The 14,898-nt window shown below is 43.5% G+C and overlaps 1 protein-coding gene across 1 annotated transcript in view; it reads right to left on the bottom strand.

Moving 5' to 3' along the window:
* PKD2L1 (polycystin 2 like 1, transient receptor potential cation channel) overlaps positions 1-14,439 on the bottom strand; it is a 71,556-nt gene extending 57,117 nt beyond the window's left edge. Inside the window, exons 1-2 of the mRNA XM_063133203.1 lie at positions 14,133-14,439; positions 4,196-4,309 (exon numbers count right to left, since the gene is read on the bottom strand). Of these exons, the coding sequence (XP_062989273.1) occupies positions 4,196-4,309; positions 14,133-14,439 (421 nt within the window). The remainder of the gene's footprint in view (positions 1-4,195; positions 4,310-14,132) is intronic.
* Positions 14,440-14,898: the final 459 nt, after the last annotated feature.

The following is a 14,898-nucleotide window of genomic DNA, read 5'->3' on the forward strand; positions in this document are numbered from 1 at the left end:
GAGTCCACACTTCTTCTTGTGCTGCTCTTTCCCATTTGCTTGCTTCTGCTGTGGACATATCTTCTGTTTCTTTCTGTGATGTTGGTTCTTGTGGTATCAACAACCTTACGAGGGTGGAACTCCTTTGTTTGATCATGATGAGTATCTAGGATTTGGTTTAGGGGGTATCATTTGCTTCTATAGAAAACCCCTGTCTCACCTGCTGCCTCTCTGGGAGCTTCCACCTGTACTTCCTTATCTAGCTGCATGTGGGTGATGGCTGCATCTCTGTGCAAGACTCATCTAACAATTTCTTGCCTCTGTCACCTTTGACCCCTTTGCAGTCATCCTTCCTTTAAGCGTGCAGAGAATAGTTTTCTAAACATAGACTGACCATACCACCAGGAAAAGTCCGGAGACCTCTGGGGAAATAAGGCCAACCGGAGCTGAGGGCCTACTTATTGGCAAAGCGTGAGCGCCTGGCCCGGCGGTTTCAGTAGGCCTTGTTTTCCCCGGCGGCCCAGCCTTATTTCCCCAGAAATAGGAAGTCTCACAAGACTTCCCAGGCCAGGACCCAGCCATTGAGTTCTCGTGCCAAAAAGGCCCCAGCTGGCTGTTCTGCACAGAAGCAGCAGCCAGCGTGACAGCAAGGCGGCTGTAGACTGGGCGGCTGGCCTGAGAACGAGCAACATCAGGTGAAGGCGAGGAAGACGACAACGAGGAGCAGTGGATGAGAGGCGGATGGACTGGTGGTGGCAGCAGCAGACCAGGCCAGGCCAGCAGCACCATGAAGGTACGTGGCCGGCACTCGGCGCTGCACCTGCCGAGTTAGAACGAAGAGGCGAGCAGCAGTGGCCAGAGTCCCCCTTTTCCAAGCTCGCCAGACCCACCCTTGCAAACTCGATCAAAGGCTGCTGCCAGCGAGGGCAGAGCGTGTGTGTGCGTGTGTCTGTTGGATGTTGGCATGCGGTGTCTCTCCCCCACCTTCCTCCTCAATAGACCTCCACTGCAGGCGAGCTACCTATCGGTGGGTCCGGGGTGGGGGGGTGGGGGCATAGGGGAGGCAAAACTGGACGACGACAGAAGAGTTTTGCACTTGGGGGGTTTGGTTGGGCGCGATCGTTGCTGCAGTATTTGAGCAGACATGTCAGGCTCCGCTTCCCACCCCACCCCCTTTTTTTGTGGTTACGGTTGAAATCAGACAGGGGAAAGCAAAATAAAATGAGAGAAAGAAAATTAGGAATAGCGGCAGAGGAAAGCAGAGCAGCAATATCCAGGTTTTCCAAATGAAGCTAAATAGGGACATCTCTTTCACTGTGCAATACAACAGCGTGGATCTACTCAGAAGCAAGTCCCACTGAGTTCAGTGAGCCTTACTCCTAGGTAATGATCTATACTAGGATTGCAGCCGCAGCCTGCTTCTACTAAAAAGGATTCCTGGAAAAGAAGCCCTGTGAGTGACGATGGTGATTAGCCAGAGTAGAGGGGCTTGATTTCACACCCATATGGTCGATGCAGGTTTGGCTCCTTCCCCTTCCCGAGAAGGGTGGAGGCTACCTAAATTGGGGTGGGGAGAGGCTGCTGTTGAAGCTGAAGGTATTAAACAAGACAAAACAGCAATGGGGCTTGGTTATCTGAGAAGGCAAAACATGAATCGTCTTTCATTTTGCAGATCAAATGGGTTCATTGACCAGTGGCATGAGAGGTTAAGGCCAGTGTAGCTTTTAGTAGTTGCAGGAAAAGAATTTGGGCAGGTTCTGCTTTTCTTCTCTTCGAGCAGGGGCAGGATGGCAAGCTGCTTGTGCCAAAACCTGCCTGGAAAGAAGGAAGGGAAACGCCCTCTGACTCATTAGCCTCAGAAGCTGGCTGTGGCTCAGACAAAATGTGTTATGTACATGTTCAGAGCCTTCCTCTTCGGTCAGCATTTCATTTCTCCCAAGGCTAGCAGTGCAGGGATCCTAATCTTACAATGCAACAAAAATATTTTTCCTATCTTGTTTAAACCATTTCTCTCCCCACCCCCCACTGCTCCCTACACTGAAACTGGGGGTAGGGGATCTTTAAGTGGCCTCTACTAGAAATTGCTCTTTTTGTGTTGCTGTTCTGGACAAATTGGGGAGGGGGGTTGGTGGTCTGAACTGCTTTTAAATTATGGCTTTTTTGTCCTCCATTATACTTACCTTAAGTAATGAATTGAGGCCCATGCCTGCCTCCATTTTGAGGTGCTATACACAATGCTTCCCTGTCTACTTTTTTACCCTTTCCCTTCTTTTAGTGTTGCAATTTCCTGACTATTGAACATGTTTTAAGTATGACTGCTTTCTGGATGTTGGCATGCATGTATTTTGGTAGACATAATTTTTTTTCTGTAAAAATAAATTAAAAAATTGATGTCATGCCAGTGACTGATTTGACTAATGGAATAATTGTAACTTTTTCCTGTTGCCATAGTTCTTTATTTTTCTCTCTTGTCCTCTTCCTTTTCTCAACATTTTTGTCATTAGGTATTGCTATGTCAATGAGGTAGGTGTTTTTTCTTTGTTGACTGTTATGTCTGGTTGAAGTTGAAACAAGTTAAAAGGTGCTAGCCTTTAGTCCATTTTGTTCCATGTTTGCAGGATAATAGTAGTTTATACTCTTTCTGAATGCTTGGTTGCTTGTTTGTTATACTAGATTTTTCTGTACTTGTCAACTGCTTCATTTGTTCAGTGGTAGCAGTATGCTGAATGTGTGAATATGAATATGAGAAAGGTGATGGGGAAAGAGTGTTAAATGTTAGGCAAGCTGAGACCATGGTCACCCAGTGAAGGATTTGCAGTCAGAAAAGATATTTGAGGGAAGGGGAGACTGTATCACATAAAATATAGCAAAAGCTTCAAAGTACAGCAAAAGCTACAAAAGTAGGGATGAGTGAAGTTAATTTCAGATACATTGAATATCTCACTTGTTCTTTATTCCAGTGATTTTAACATTAAGATGTTATGCTTGTGTTTGTCTTGTGTGCTGTGAAATCAGACATGTGTCCAAGGCCATATTTGGGTGGGCTGGGCATGTTGGTGGGCACGCCCCCTTGGGGGCAGCCATGTTGTCCTCCTTTTTCCAAAATACGGTCACCCTACTAAACAATAAAATTTGTTTGCAAGTCTCATCTTTCTCATATAATTTCTGCAGCGCCTTAAGCATGTCTGCAGCTATTCTTTCTCCCTTTGTATGCATAATCTAATTGTCTTGTAAGCATTGCATTATTATTATTATTATTATTATTATTATTATTATTATTATTATTATTATGCCTTTACATCTTTGGAGTCGCATCTCGTAATGGCTTCTTCTTCTGTGCAGGGTCGCTCTTTAGCCAGAACTTCAGGTATCCTATTCACTTTGAGTTGGTTTCTAATTCTGAAGCACCATACATGATACTTCTCTGCATTTAGTTTGGAATCACTGTTTCTTTGCTCTCAGCCATGGTTCCAATAAACAATAAAAATCTCAAGATTTCCTTTCCTGTGTGTGTGACTTCAGCTATTAAACTGACCACACATTCAGAATGTCATCAGATAGTGATGACACCAGAGAGCTCTGGCTATTGGGTGGTATAGAAATGTAATAAATAAATAAAAAAAAATGGTGTGTGTGGGGGGGGGGAGGGATCACATTTCCTTATTATTGCTTTCCCCCCCTGCTTCTGTCCCACAATACTTCCTCTTTCTTTACATGGAGAAGAAAGAGGAAGTAAACAATGACCATGTCGCCCATTCAGCAGGTGCTTTTATCTTGCTGCCTCTCCTGCACACAGCAGGAAATAGCAGCACGTTCTGCTACAGCTGAACAAATTCAGATTTTCTTGGTCTTTTTTTGTGATGGGAAAATGAGCAGGAGGGGTGGGAGACGTGTGGCAGGTGGATGTCATTGTCAAAAGGATGTGCAAAAAACCGTGAGTGGGCAGTAATGAGCATGCGATAAAACTGATGATGCAGTCTCTAATTATTTAAAGAAAGAACTATTATTTCCTAGGCCCATAGGAAGAAGGAAGAGGAAGGGGAGGGAGCAGGGGGAAAAAAGAGGGACTGATCAAACTACAGGACATTCTCTATCACTGGATAACCGTTGTTTCTGTTATCCAACAGTTTGCAAATGACTGATCTTAAGAAGAAATAGCACATGCTGGAAAAAGGTGTCAAAGTACAAGCAGCTCCAGAGAAACAACACTACTCACATAAACAGATATCCACCAAGAATACAATATAGACCAGTAGTTCGCGCAGTGTGGTCTTTACATAAAGCTCTCGATTCTCAGCAGTGTTTTCAGTCAGAGTTGTGCCCCAAAGTCCTGGAAAGAGGGAGATAATACAAAGAAATTAATATTGTGCTTCTGGATTTACCTGTTCGCTGTTTTAGGGAATGCAAAAAGACAGAACGGTCTCACGGTGCTATAAACACATTTATTGTAGAAAAGCCCGATGCATTTTGGCCTCTTGCTTTTTATTAGGCTTTCTTCAAGTGGTTGCAAAAATGTCTGCCAAAATTATTTACAACAGATTGACTTGTGTTTAAACACTGGCAACTAGTCTGCTCTTAGTTCCTTCAGCAGTATTCTGGCCACAGATGCAGGTAAAAGTTGGGAGAGAAATGGAATGGTGTCTATGTCACTGAATCTCAGAAGCGAGGCTCAGTGGTGTCATGGAAAAATTTGAATTGCAGGCACTCATCACAACTGTCCCCATAGCCTTGCCCCCAAGGAGAGTCCAACTTTGCAGGCAGCTCTGTTGATCCATATCAACAAACCTGTTCTAGCATTTTTGTTTCCACCAGGAACAGCACTTTTGTCTTCATTGCCCATTAAGGACCAAGCCACCCCAAAATACTTCACATTACAACAGGGGGCAATATGGTGCTGCTGGGAAGATTCTCTCCCCCCCCCCACCACTGTGGAGACTGCAGAGGGAACAGAGATATCTCAGGGGGAGGTGGCAGATGACATCACCATCCCTGCGAGTCCTGGCTTCACTGCGCCACTGGCTGTGGTCCATTGTACTGGTTAGCATCAATCATATTGTGCACAGCTGCAAAACTAGGCCCAAATCAGATTTTCTCAATCACTTTCAGTGGTGCGCAGCAAGTTTCAGCTTGAGCCCAAGAACCTAACTTCATGGGTTGGGTTGGGTTGCTTTTGAAAATTGTTCACTTAATTTTCCTTTCATCCCTCACTGCTGATGAGCTACAGAGCACCATTAAAAGACTTAACAGCTTGTTCCACTAATAGCGTGTTGTTATTGCCGTTTTCAGTCAAATTTTCATCCAAAGTATGTGTGAATTTCCACTTGAAAGCTGAGTAGGGATGCCCACATCAATATCCTATGGGTTTTCTCTTCCTTTCATATAGTCTCAAGTGGTTCAGCCCTAAGGACACCCAGACTTAGAGCTCAGTGATGGATATAGCTCCACACCCCTAATCGAAAGCACTCAGATTTGGACAGCACAGAGTGATCTGTGATAAGGAAGGCTAAAAGCTTGGCTAATGTGCACTGATGTGCAATCATACTTGTGATTAAAAAGCTTGCTTTTTTCCTTTTTAAAGAATCAAGCACATCATACCTGCCCCATGAAACTTCTCTTTCTTTTTCCCATCAGGTGTCCGGAGCTCCGGTAAAACATTGGTAGTCAAAGGGCATCTTCACATTGGCCTGGCTCCTTTGCATGAATTGATTGCACTAGCTCAGGCTACCTTGCTTTTTACTAGAACCCTAAAGTCCACCAGCTGGAGCTAGGTGCAAAATGGTGAATCAGGCCGGCAGACCTATGCTAAGTATTAAGGAATATGGTGTCTCCGAGCATATGCTAAGTCTAGGAATTCGTGGTCAGTACAAGAACCAAGCTTACAAGTCCCTTCACACAAAACTTTTGTAAGGTGCCCAAAGAGCTTTGGCTACGGGGTGGTATATAAATGTAATAAAATAATAAATAAATAAAACCCACTCCTGCTTTTCCTCCAAACATTCACCCAAGCAACCTAATTTAATTATTATTAGGGATTCAGGAGTCTGTAACCCTTGCTTAGCTCCTGTAGTTCACATAGATGTATCATCAGTAGATCCTGATTTACCTTCTGCTCATCCCTGCAATTGCTCAAATAGCCTGGGCAGGCTGTAGCCCAGACCTCCACATCCCACTTGGTCACCTAACAGGTAACACATTGATTTGGACAGCCATTCTCTGCACTCCTCTGTGCAAACTTTTAAGAACACAAAAACAGCCAAGGTGGATCAGACCCAGAGTCTATCTAATTCAGAATTCTGTTCCCACAGGGGCCAATGAGAGGCCCCTGGGAAGCCCACAAGCAAGCCATGAGTGCCACAGTGTGCCATGAGTGCCATGAGTGTATGTGTTGTTGTTGTTTATTACATTTCTTAGAGGCCTATCACAAAAAATAATCAAGGTGACTTAAAAGAAAATTAAAACATACAAAATGTAAAACTGTTAAAAGCAATAATCCACTAAAATACCATCACCCCATAAAACAACTAAACATCAAAGCAACTAAAACACCAGTGACAACCATAAACAATTCAATTGATGCACTGAAGAGCCCATCATAGCTCATCAAATGCCTGGAAATAGAGGAAAGTATTCCCCATCAACTGGTACTGAAGGTATATTGCATCTAATATTAGAGGTAATATATAGCCATCACCTGAACTAGGCATTGAACAGGGGGTTGGACTCAATGGCCTTATAGGTCCCTTCCAACTTTACTATTCTATGATTGATTCTATGATTCTAGTAGGCACTGATAGCTTCTTCCTTCATAAACTTGCCTAATCCCCTTTTAAAGTCATCCATTCTGGCTATCAGTACATCTTGTGGCAGTGAATTTCATAGCTGAACTATGCACGGTGTGAAGATGTACCTCCTCTTATCTGCCTGAAACTCCCAGCATTGAGCTTCACTGGAAGACCCTGGGTTCTAGTATGACGAGAGGTTCTAGTATTATTTTTCCCTACTATTTTCTCCACACCACACACATTTTTATGCACTTTTATCATGTCCCCTCTTATTTACCCTTTCCTAAATTAAAAAGCCTCAAACATTGTAATTTTTTCTCATAGGGGAGTTGTTCCAAGCCCTGGATCATTTCGGATGCTATTTTCTGCATCTTTTCCAGCTCTACAACATAAGTTTTGAGATGTGGTTACTAGACCTATACACAGTATTCCAAGTGTGGTCTTATCATAGGTTTGTATAAGGGCAATATGTTACTGTTGGTTTTATTTCTTCTTCCTTTCCTAATGATTCCTAGCTCCCTGTGCCTGCTATTAGTCCATTGGTGGCAATGGAGGCTTTTCTCCTAGGGTTAAAAGCAGAAGTTGACTTATAGGGGGATTTTTGTTGTAACTGTGGTGAGAGTGGGAAGAGTGAAACCTCCACTCCCTGTGTGTTGCAGTTTGAATGAAAATCACCCCCTTTCCACACCAGCTGTTTATTTATTTTTACAGATACTAATGTGATTTAGAGACACGTTTAGACTTAATTTGCACATAATGGCATCAAATTGTGGGTTAATTAAACCACAATTTTCCAGGTCACATGGAAATCATGCATGTTGCTGCCGTTTTGTAGGGTGACCATATGAAAAGGAGGACAGGGCTCCTGTATCTTTAACAGTTGTATTGAAAGGAAATTTCAGCAGGTGTCATTTGTATATATGGGGAATCTGGGGAAATTTCCTCTTCATAAGAGGAATGTACCTCCTCTTAACTGCCTGAAACTCCCAGCATTGAGCTTCACTGGAAGACCCTGGGTTCTAGTATGACAAGAGGTTCTAGTATTATTTTTCCCTACTATTTTCTCCACACCACACACATTTTTATGCACTTTTATCATGCACTCTTATTTACCCTTTCCTAAACTAAAACTTTTTAGTTTTCCTAAACTAAAAAGCCTCAAACATTGTAACTTTTTCTCATAGGGGAGTTGTTCCAAGCCCTTGATCATTTCGGATCATATGGTCAGCCTACGTTTTGCATAATTGCGGGTTGATTGTAGTTTGTTTAAACCATGAATAACCCATAGTGTCCAGGTTTGTATGTCATGAAATAACTTCCGATCTGGCCAATCAGAACTTGATTGTGCAAAGCAGCAATGGCATGCACCAGGCACATGATCCAGCAAATCCTGGTTTAATTAACCCAGGATTTGCTGCGGTTACATGAAAACAGGCCCTTAGGATCATGTCAAATTAGTCCCTTAATCATACAGTCTGAGGGGCAGATAGGTTTCCTGTGTTTCTAGATAACAAGTATTACATGTAAGTGCATAGTGCTCAAAGCCAGTCAAGTTATTTTGACATCTGTGGCAGAAAACTCCACAAGTGCCTTTCTGGAAGTAAAAATAAAACAACAAAAAATTAAATAACTAACAATTTGCTGCCCTTCCATGACACCCTGACTGATTCAGGATTTGGGGGGTGGGAGGACAATGGAATCAGGTATTCTATGTTGTTGCAGGAAGGGGGCATATAGGTTATGTTTCTCACTTTTGGTTCTATGACTCAATGACATCCTGAAAGCACAGTTCCTAAGATGTGGCAGACATTTGGACCAGTTTTTCTTTACATAAAGAGAACCATAATAGTTTGCTGGGTATTTCCTTGTGGAATGAGGAAAGCTAACCATCTCACATTCAAGAACCATCTCCATCACAATTCTTGTATAAGAAAATACATTTACTCACATGATACAGTCAACCAATCACAGAATCCATTGCTCAGTTTCATTACTTCATCTGGCAATATTTAATTGCACTTGGGCCTAATCTACACCAAGCAGGATATTGCACTATGAAAGTGGTATATAAAAGGCAGGAGCCACACTACTGCTTTATAGTGGTATTGAAGTGCATTGACAACTCTTGGGGTCCATTGACACATACCACATACACTTTCATGCCGCTATATCCTGCTTGGTGTGGATCCTCCTGTTTATATACTGCTTTCATAGTGCAATATCCTGCTTGGTGTAGATTAGGCCAAGGTTCCTTAATTGTGTGACACAACGCAACTTTCAGTTAAGTATCTTTAGTCATCCTGTACTACTCTAACTATAACAATTTCAGCTTGTATTTTCATAAGACTCTTTGGCCTAATTTTCACTGAGAAATAAGTCTAGGCTTTTTATACCATTTTGGATTGCAGGTGGGGTCTTAGGCTATAGCTAGACCTCAGGTTTATCCCTGGATCATCCAGGGGTCAAACCTGTTCATCTAGGTGACACACAGGGGATCCAGTGCTCAGGCAGGGGCGAACCCTGGATGATCCCAGGATAAACCTTAGGTCTAGCTGTGGCCTCAATAATCCTCCTCCATACAAAAACATTGCTTGCACATAGAAAACTAGCAAGTTACAGAGATGCTAAGCTAGAACACTTTCCCTCAGACGTCAAGCTTTTTTTTTGTGGAAGGATTTTATTTTTAATGTGGAGGAAGTTTAAACCACACCAACTCCCACATGTGGTCTGAAGTGGTATAGCCCAGACACGTAAGGCATTTTCAGAAGAAAGTAAGTTGCAGTGTGCCCACATGATTCTGAAAACATTTCTACAAATTATGGTACAATCCAGCCAAACTGAAGCCTATTTTAAAGCCTATTTATTGCAGTGGGTGAGTTAAACATATTAGTAAACATGTTATATTGAAATGAATCAGGCTTGACATTGAGTGGGTTTGCATGACATGACAAACCATCATGGGCAGCCAGCCATGGTTGGTTGTTGTGACATCCAAACGTGGTGAGCTTCCCACAGGGTGGCTTATTTTTTGGCAACAAGCCATGGCGAGAACCCACGGCTTGTTGAAGGGTTATTTTCGCCCATGATGGGTTGTTATATTGTCCAAATGTGGGAGAGTGGTTTTATTGTGGGTTCTAGTGATCGGCTACAGAGCTGCTTGGCAAGAGCAGCAAAAAATCCGGTGTTGTTTGCTTTTTGTGATCTGCCTTTCCAAAGTGCCAAAGCAGCATTTTGGAAGGACCGTCAGTCATTCTTCAGCATTTTTTTTTAAAATGCCTCAAAAATGTGCAGTTGGTTCATAAATTTTTGGGGTGTGTGTGTGGAATCGGTCTTTTGCAATGCACAAGTGTGCCCTTCCGGCTATCCAATACCTATAGGCTTGCATGGCCCAATTGCCTTGCCTGTTGCAGCTGTCAAAGGGAGCAGTGAAGAAGAATAGATAACATACAAGGAAATTGGCAAAATGAGGCTGCCCAGGCTACTTTGTGCACAATGATAAAGAACTAGGGGAGAATTAACACTAAGGGGAAGGAGGGACCTGGCAGCACAATTCAAAAGAACCCCAAAACAGGAGGAAAAGCAATTGCGAAAGCAGAACTCTCCCAGGGGGGTAGATGGGCTGGCAGCTCCTTCCATGGGATTCCACGGGAGATCACTGCGCCAGGATCCAATAAGATGAAAAGGAATAGAGAGGATGGTCAAAGGGGATCTAACTGATTTGAGACTTCTCATTCCAGCTCACAGATCCCAGTGATCGGCAGGAGGGAGGGTGGCACTGAGAGGGGTGGAAGGAAAAGGCCTTGTGGTTCCTGGTTTCGTGAGGTCCTTCCCTCCCTTGCCATCTTCCACAGCAGGCAGCTGATCCCAGGGACTCTCTCATTCCCCAAATGCTTTCTCTCCCAATTCCCAGACCATCCATTGCGCCGCTCAGGCACGTCCTCCTCTTTTGTCAGCGAGATTGCCCTTCAACACAGACGCCCCCAAGAAGGGACGTTCTGTGACATAGCACGAGGACGGCAATACATGTGGATGGAAGGGCAGTCTTAGCCCACAAGGAGAAAATAAGACCACACTTTCCCCGTCCTAGGAAAAGACAGAAAATGGAGGGCAAGAGGAGATGACTGCAGGACAGGGACAACATCATATGAGTGCTGTTGGGCAAGATGGTAAAGGCAGGATGACAGTGCGATAAAAAGCTGGTGTGATGGAGCTCATAGTTACAATGTTTTCTGTATGTTTTTTCTTGGTTTTTTCCCCTAGACTTGTTTTCTAGACCCAGCCCAATACAAAATGCAATTGCAGCATCAGTGTGGATGGCCAAATTGCTATTATACCTTTTCAGGGTTACTATGCCTTAATCAGAAAGTTCTTTATTCTGGCCTCTGCCTATAATTGCTTCCTGTACAACATAATCAGAATTACTGGTGGATAACTGATGAATTTCCCTTATGGTGTGTGTGTGTGCTTTAATTACTAGTTCCTATTCATTATTTTTTCTTTTATAATGAAAGAGCATTATTTAGTCTGCAAATCTAAAGCACTGATTTAAGATTTTAAATCCCAATTGAAACTTCAGATTCAAAGCTTTCCATTCTGAATTTGAATTTCAAATGTTTCTGAATTTTTATTTTGCAAAACATTGATTTCTGCTCTGGAGAAAAAAAATGGGCAAGGATTCAACTCCAGGTGTCTAATAGCTTCAGCCCATATTTGGTTTCCCACATTCAAGGGCAGGCATTCTACCGCTACTCCACATCAGCTCGCCCTTATCTAAACTATACCTACCCAGAGCATTGTAGGAGGAGGAGGGGGGTGGGGCTTGGCTGCACACATACAACACAGGGCAGCCATGCTTATATGCCTTCCCCCTGCTGCACTGATTGGGGCTGGGGGATTACTGGCCTAGTTGCTGACCACTGGGCCCAATTGTCGGTAGGGTCATAAAACCTCGGTACAACTTGTCTCAGTGGCTATTTGCTTAACCGCTGGCATTTCTGGACAGGAGCAGGGACGTGGGGCTCAGTAGTACAGGTCAATAGTTGTCAGTTCGACAGAACGTTTTACTGTGGTGGTGGTTGGAGCAAGTGCTCTGTGGAGACTTTAGGATCTGCATGCGAATGCCTGCCCCCTGAGCTACTCCATAAGAGGACCATGGAGGGGCCCAGCATCATAGCATGTGTGTTGGTCTCCCATATGTTGCACAGGTGAGCTAACCTGCTTAGAGCATTGCCCAAGCACCTCTCCCTTCACCGAGTGATTGCTCGTCAATCAACCCTGAGCCAATACTCTGGCAGTGCAATCTCTTTGAGGCTTTTGCCATGCTATTTCCTTTCTCATCCACTTGGCACATGGTTGGGGGAACTTTGCTCTTCTGATCTTTTAAAGAAAGACACACACACCCCTTGTAAATGAATACTGCATATGATCAGAGGAACTCAGCTCTAAGTACCAGAATATTTGTTAACAAAAGTGGCAACATTATATAGTACCGTATATCTTCGATTGTAAGATGCCACTAATTTCAGTACCACCAACAGAAAAAAAAACCTAAGACTCACCCGCAATTCTAAGACGCACCCCGTTTTTAGAGATGTTTATATGGGGGGAAAAGTGTGTCTTAGAATCGAAGAAATAGGGTAGTAGTAAGTCCTGCTGAGAAGTCAGGACTAATACTAAACCCATAGAATTTGCTGCGCGGTGGAGGTGCCAGCATGTGATCTGGCCCAATGGTGCTCTGTAAAACTTTGGGGAGAGACTAGAGTCTTAAAATATTGCATCTTTTGCAATTAGTGGCATTATCTTTATATTTTGTTTTGTCCCCACCCCCTGTCATAAATTAATGCTTTAAATACTTGACTATAATTTGACTAATTCAACTGACTGTAGTCCCAACCTAGCTAGGTTTATGTGATAGCCTCATTTTGCCAGGTCCAGTGTGTGTGTGTGTGTGTGTGTGTGTGTGTGTGTGTGTGTGTGTAGCTAGGGAGCATGTCTTGACCACTTTAATACATATTATCACCCAACCCTTTGATTTGCAACACAGCTCTTTATCAGCAGTAAAGGCAGTAGTAAGGTAGACAAGCAGAACTCCCTACAGCTCATATATTTGAATTATGTTATTACATTTATATCCTGTTTTCACCTCAGGGAGCTTAATGCAGAATATATGATTCCCTCCCCCGCACCCTTTATCCTCACAATCACCCTGTGAGGTAGGTCCATGGCTGGGTGGGGATTTGAACCTGGGTCACCCCAATCCATCCCCAATCTTAGTGCAACATTTTAACAACTACACTACACTGCAGACAACAAGCTTTGAGTAGATGCCCAGGGGGAAAAAGAGATTCCAGCAGAGTAAACTGATCCAGACATCTCAGGCAAGTTACATTATATAAGAAGAAGGCAAATAACAAAACAAAGATAAATGTAACACATACTCACTCACAAACAATCTTTTTTAATCAAGGGTGGGGGGGGAACACTTAGCCCCAAACCCTGAGCAGGTTTGAAACTGTTCCATGGAACTTTCAAAAAGTTGTCCTCACACCATTTGACACCCACTCTCACATTTGTAAACCACCTGCTCATGTCTTTATTACAATCCCCTTCGTTATTAGCGTTATAATTAGACCCTCATCATCCCAAAATGCAAGGTAACAAATAATTAATTCTCAATTCATCACAAACGTCTCCAAATTGTGTGAACCACAAAGGTTGGTTAAGTATATTTTATATAATCTCCACGTTATGTACATATGATACTCAAACTAATTTAGTCCACCTATCTGGAAGTTAGCGGATGTACAGCGATGCATGTTTATGGGCAGGTAAAGCCCGATTGAATTCAGTGAGACTTACTCTTAAATGAGTATGCGTTAACATTGCTCCCTTGCAACTCTTTGAAGCTCAGGGAAATAACATTTACATTGTTCACCTCCACTAGCATGAAGGCTGTGACGGCTGAGCCTTGGGCCCTTTCTACACCTAAGGATTCTCCAAGGAAAAGAGAGGGATGATCCCGGGACGATCCGGGGAGGGGGGGGGAGGCGCAGGTGTAGAAACAGCCTAGGTCTCCCCAGCTGTAAAAGAGGATTAGGAAATCCTACGGGCCTTGCTATGGCTTGCAGATAATCAGCGCCTCTTTTCCCCATCTCCATTCCTGCTTTTCAGCCAGTTAATCACCCAACACTGTTGACATAGTACAGAAAAACACGAGACAAGGCATTTTACTGCACCATATTTCCACAGTAATAACTGTACAGAAGTTACTTTCTTACTTTTTCCTGCCCGGAGATGGATCCATCACAACTTGCTTGCCCTCCCCTAAATGTCCAAACTCTGCCTCACCTCACCCTACCCTACCCTGGTTACCTCGGATGCCTTTGAAGATATAGAAGCAGCATCCAGGAAAAGGTTTCTTCTTCTTCTTCATCATCACTTCCGCAGTGTTCTTGGTTTCCTTTTTGTAGGGAAGGGAGTCAGTCAGTTTCTCAATATTTTCATAGGGATTTTCCAGGATGGATTTGGGGTTGTAGATAGCCCTGATTTTCAGTGAGGAGGAAGGTGAGCCATTGTAAACAGGATTGTCCCATGCTTTTCCCCCCAGATTTTCCAGTTCATGCTCTTCTTGTGCATGGAAATGGCTCTCAGCTCTGTTGTTTAGGTGGGAAGAGCTCATGACTAGAGCAAGCTGAAGTTTTTTTAATTTAGTTGCTGAGGCTGATAAAACCTCTGTGACATTAGTCTGCGCTGCACCCTTCTCAGTGGCCTCTTTTATACCAATTCATTGGGTGACAGGGATAGAACAGAGGCACGGGCCATTGTTGGGAACAGCTGTAAGTTCTATTCTTCGGTAAGCATAGCTACACCCAGGGGAGGATCTCTTTCTCCCTGCAGACGACAGTCATGACATCTAGCATGGGAGAAAGGCTGTTCGGATATTGGCTCTTGTAGCTCGGCTTGCAGAGAGGGAGGGAAAAGAAGAAGCAGGGTGTTCATTGGACACTTTGGCTTGCAGGCAGTGGTGAGTGTCACCTGGCACATCCCCAAACACTATGGGCTAGGTTTTAAATAGAGCTGCATCAAGAGAGCATTTGGGATCTGTAAATCAAATTTTAGTCTTGTTTCCTGAAACTAA

The sequence above is a fragment of the Elgaria multicarinata genome, chromosome 8, assembly GCF_023053635.1.
Source record: "Elgaria multicarinata webbii isolate HBS135686 ecotype San Diego chromosome 8, rElgMul1.1.pri, whole genome shotgun sequence".
Taxonomy (NCBI): domain Eukaryota; kingdom Metazoa; phylum Chordata; class Lepidosauria; order Squamata; family Anguidae; genus Elgaria; species Elgaria multicarinata.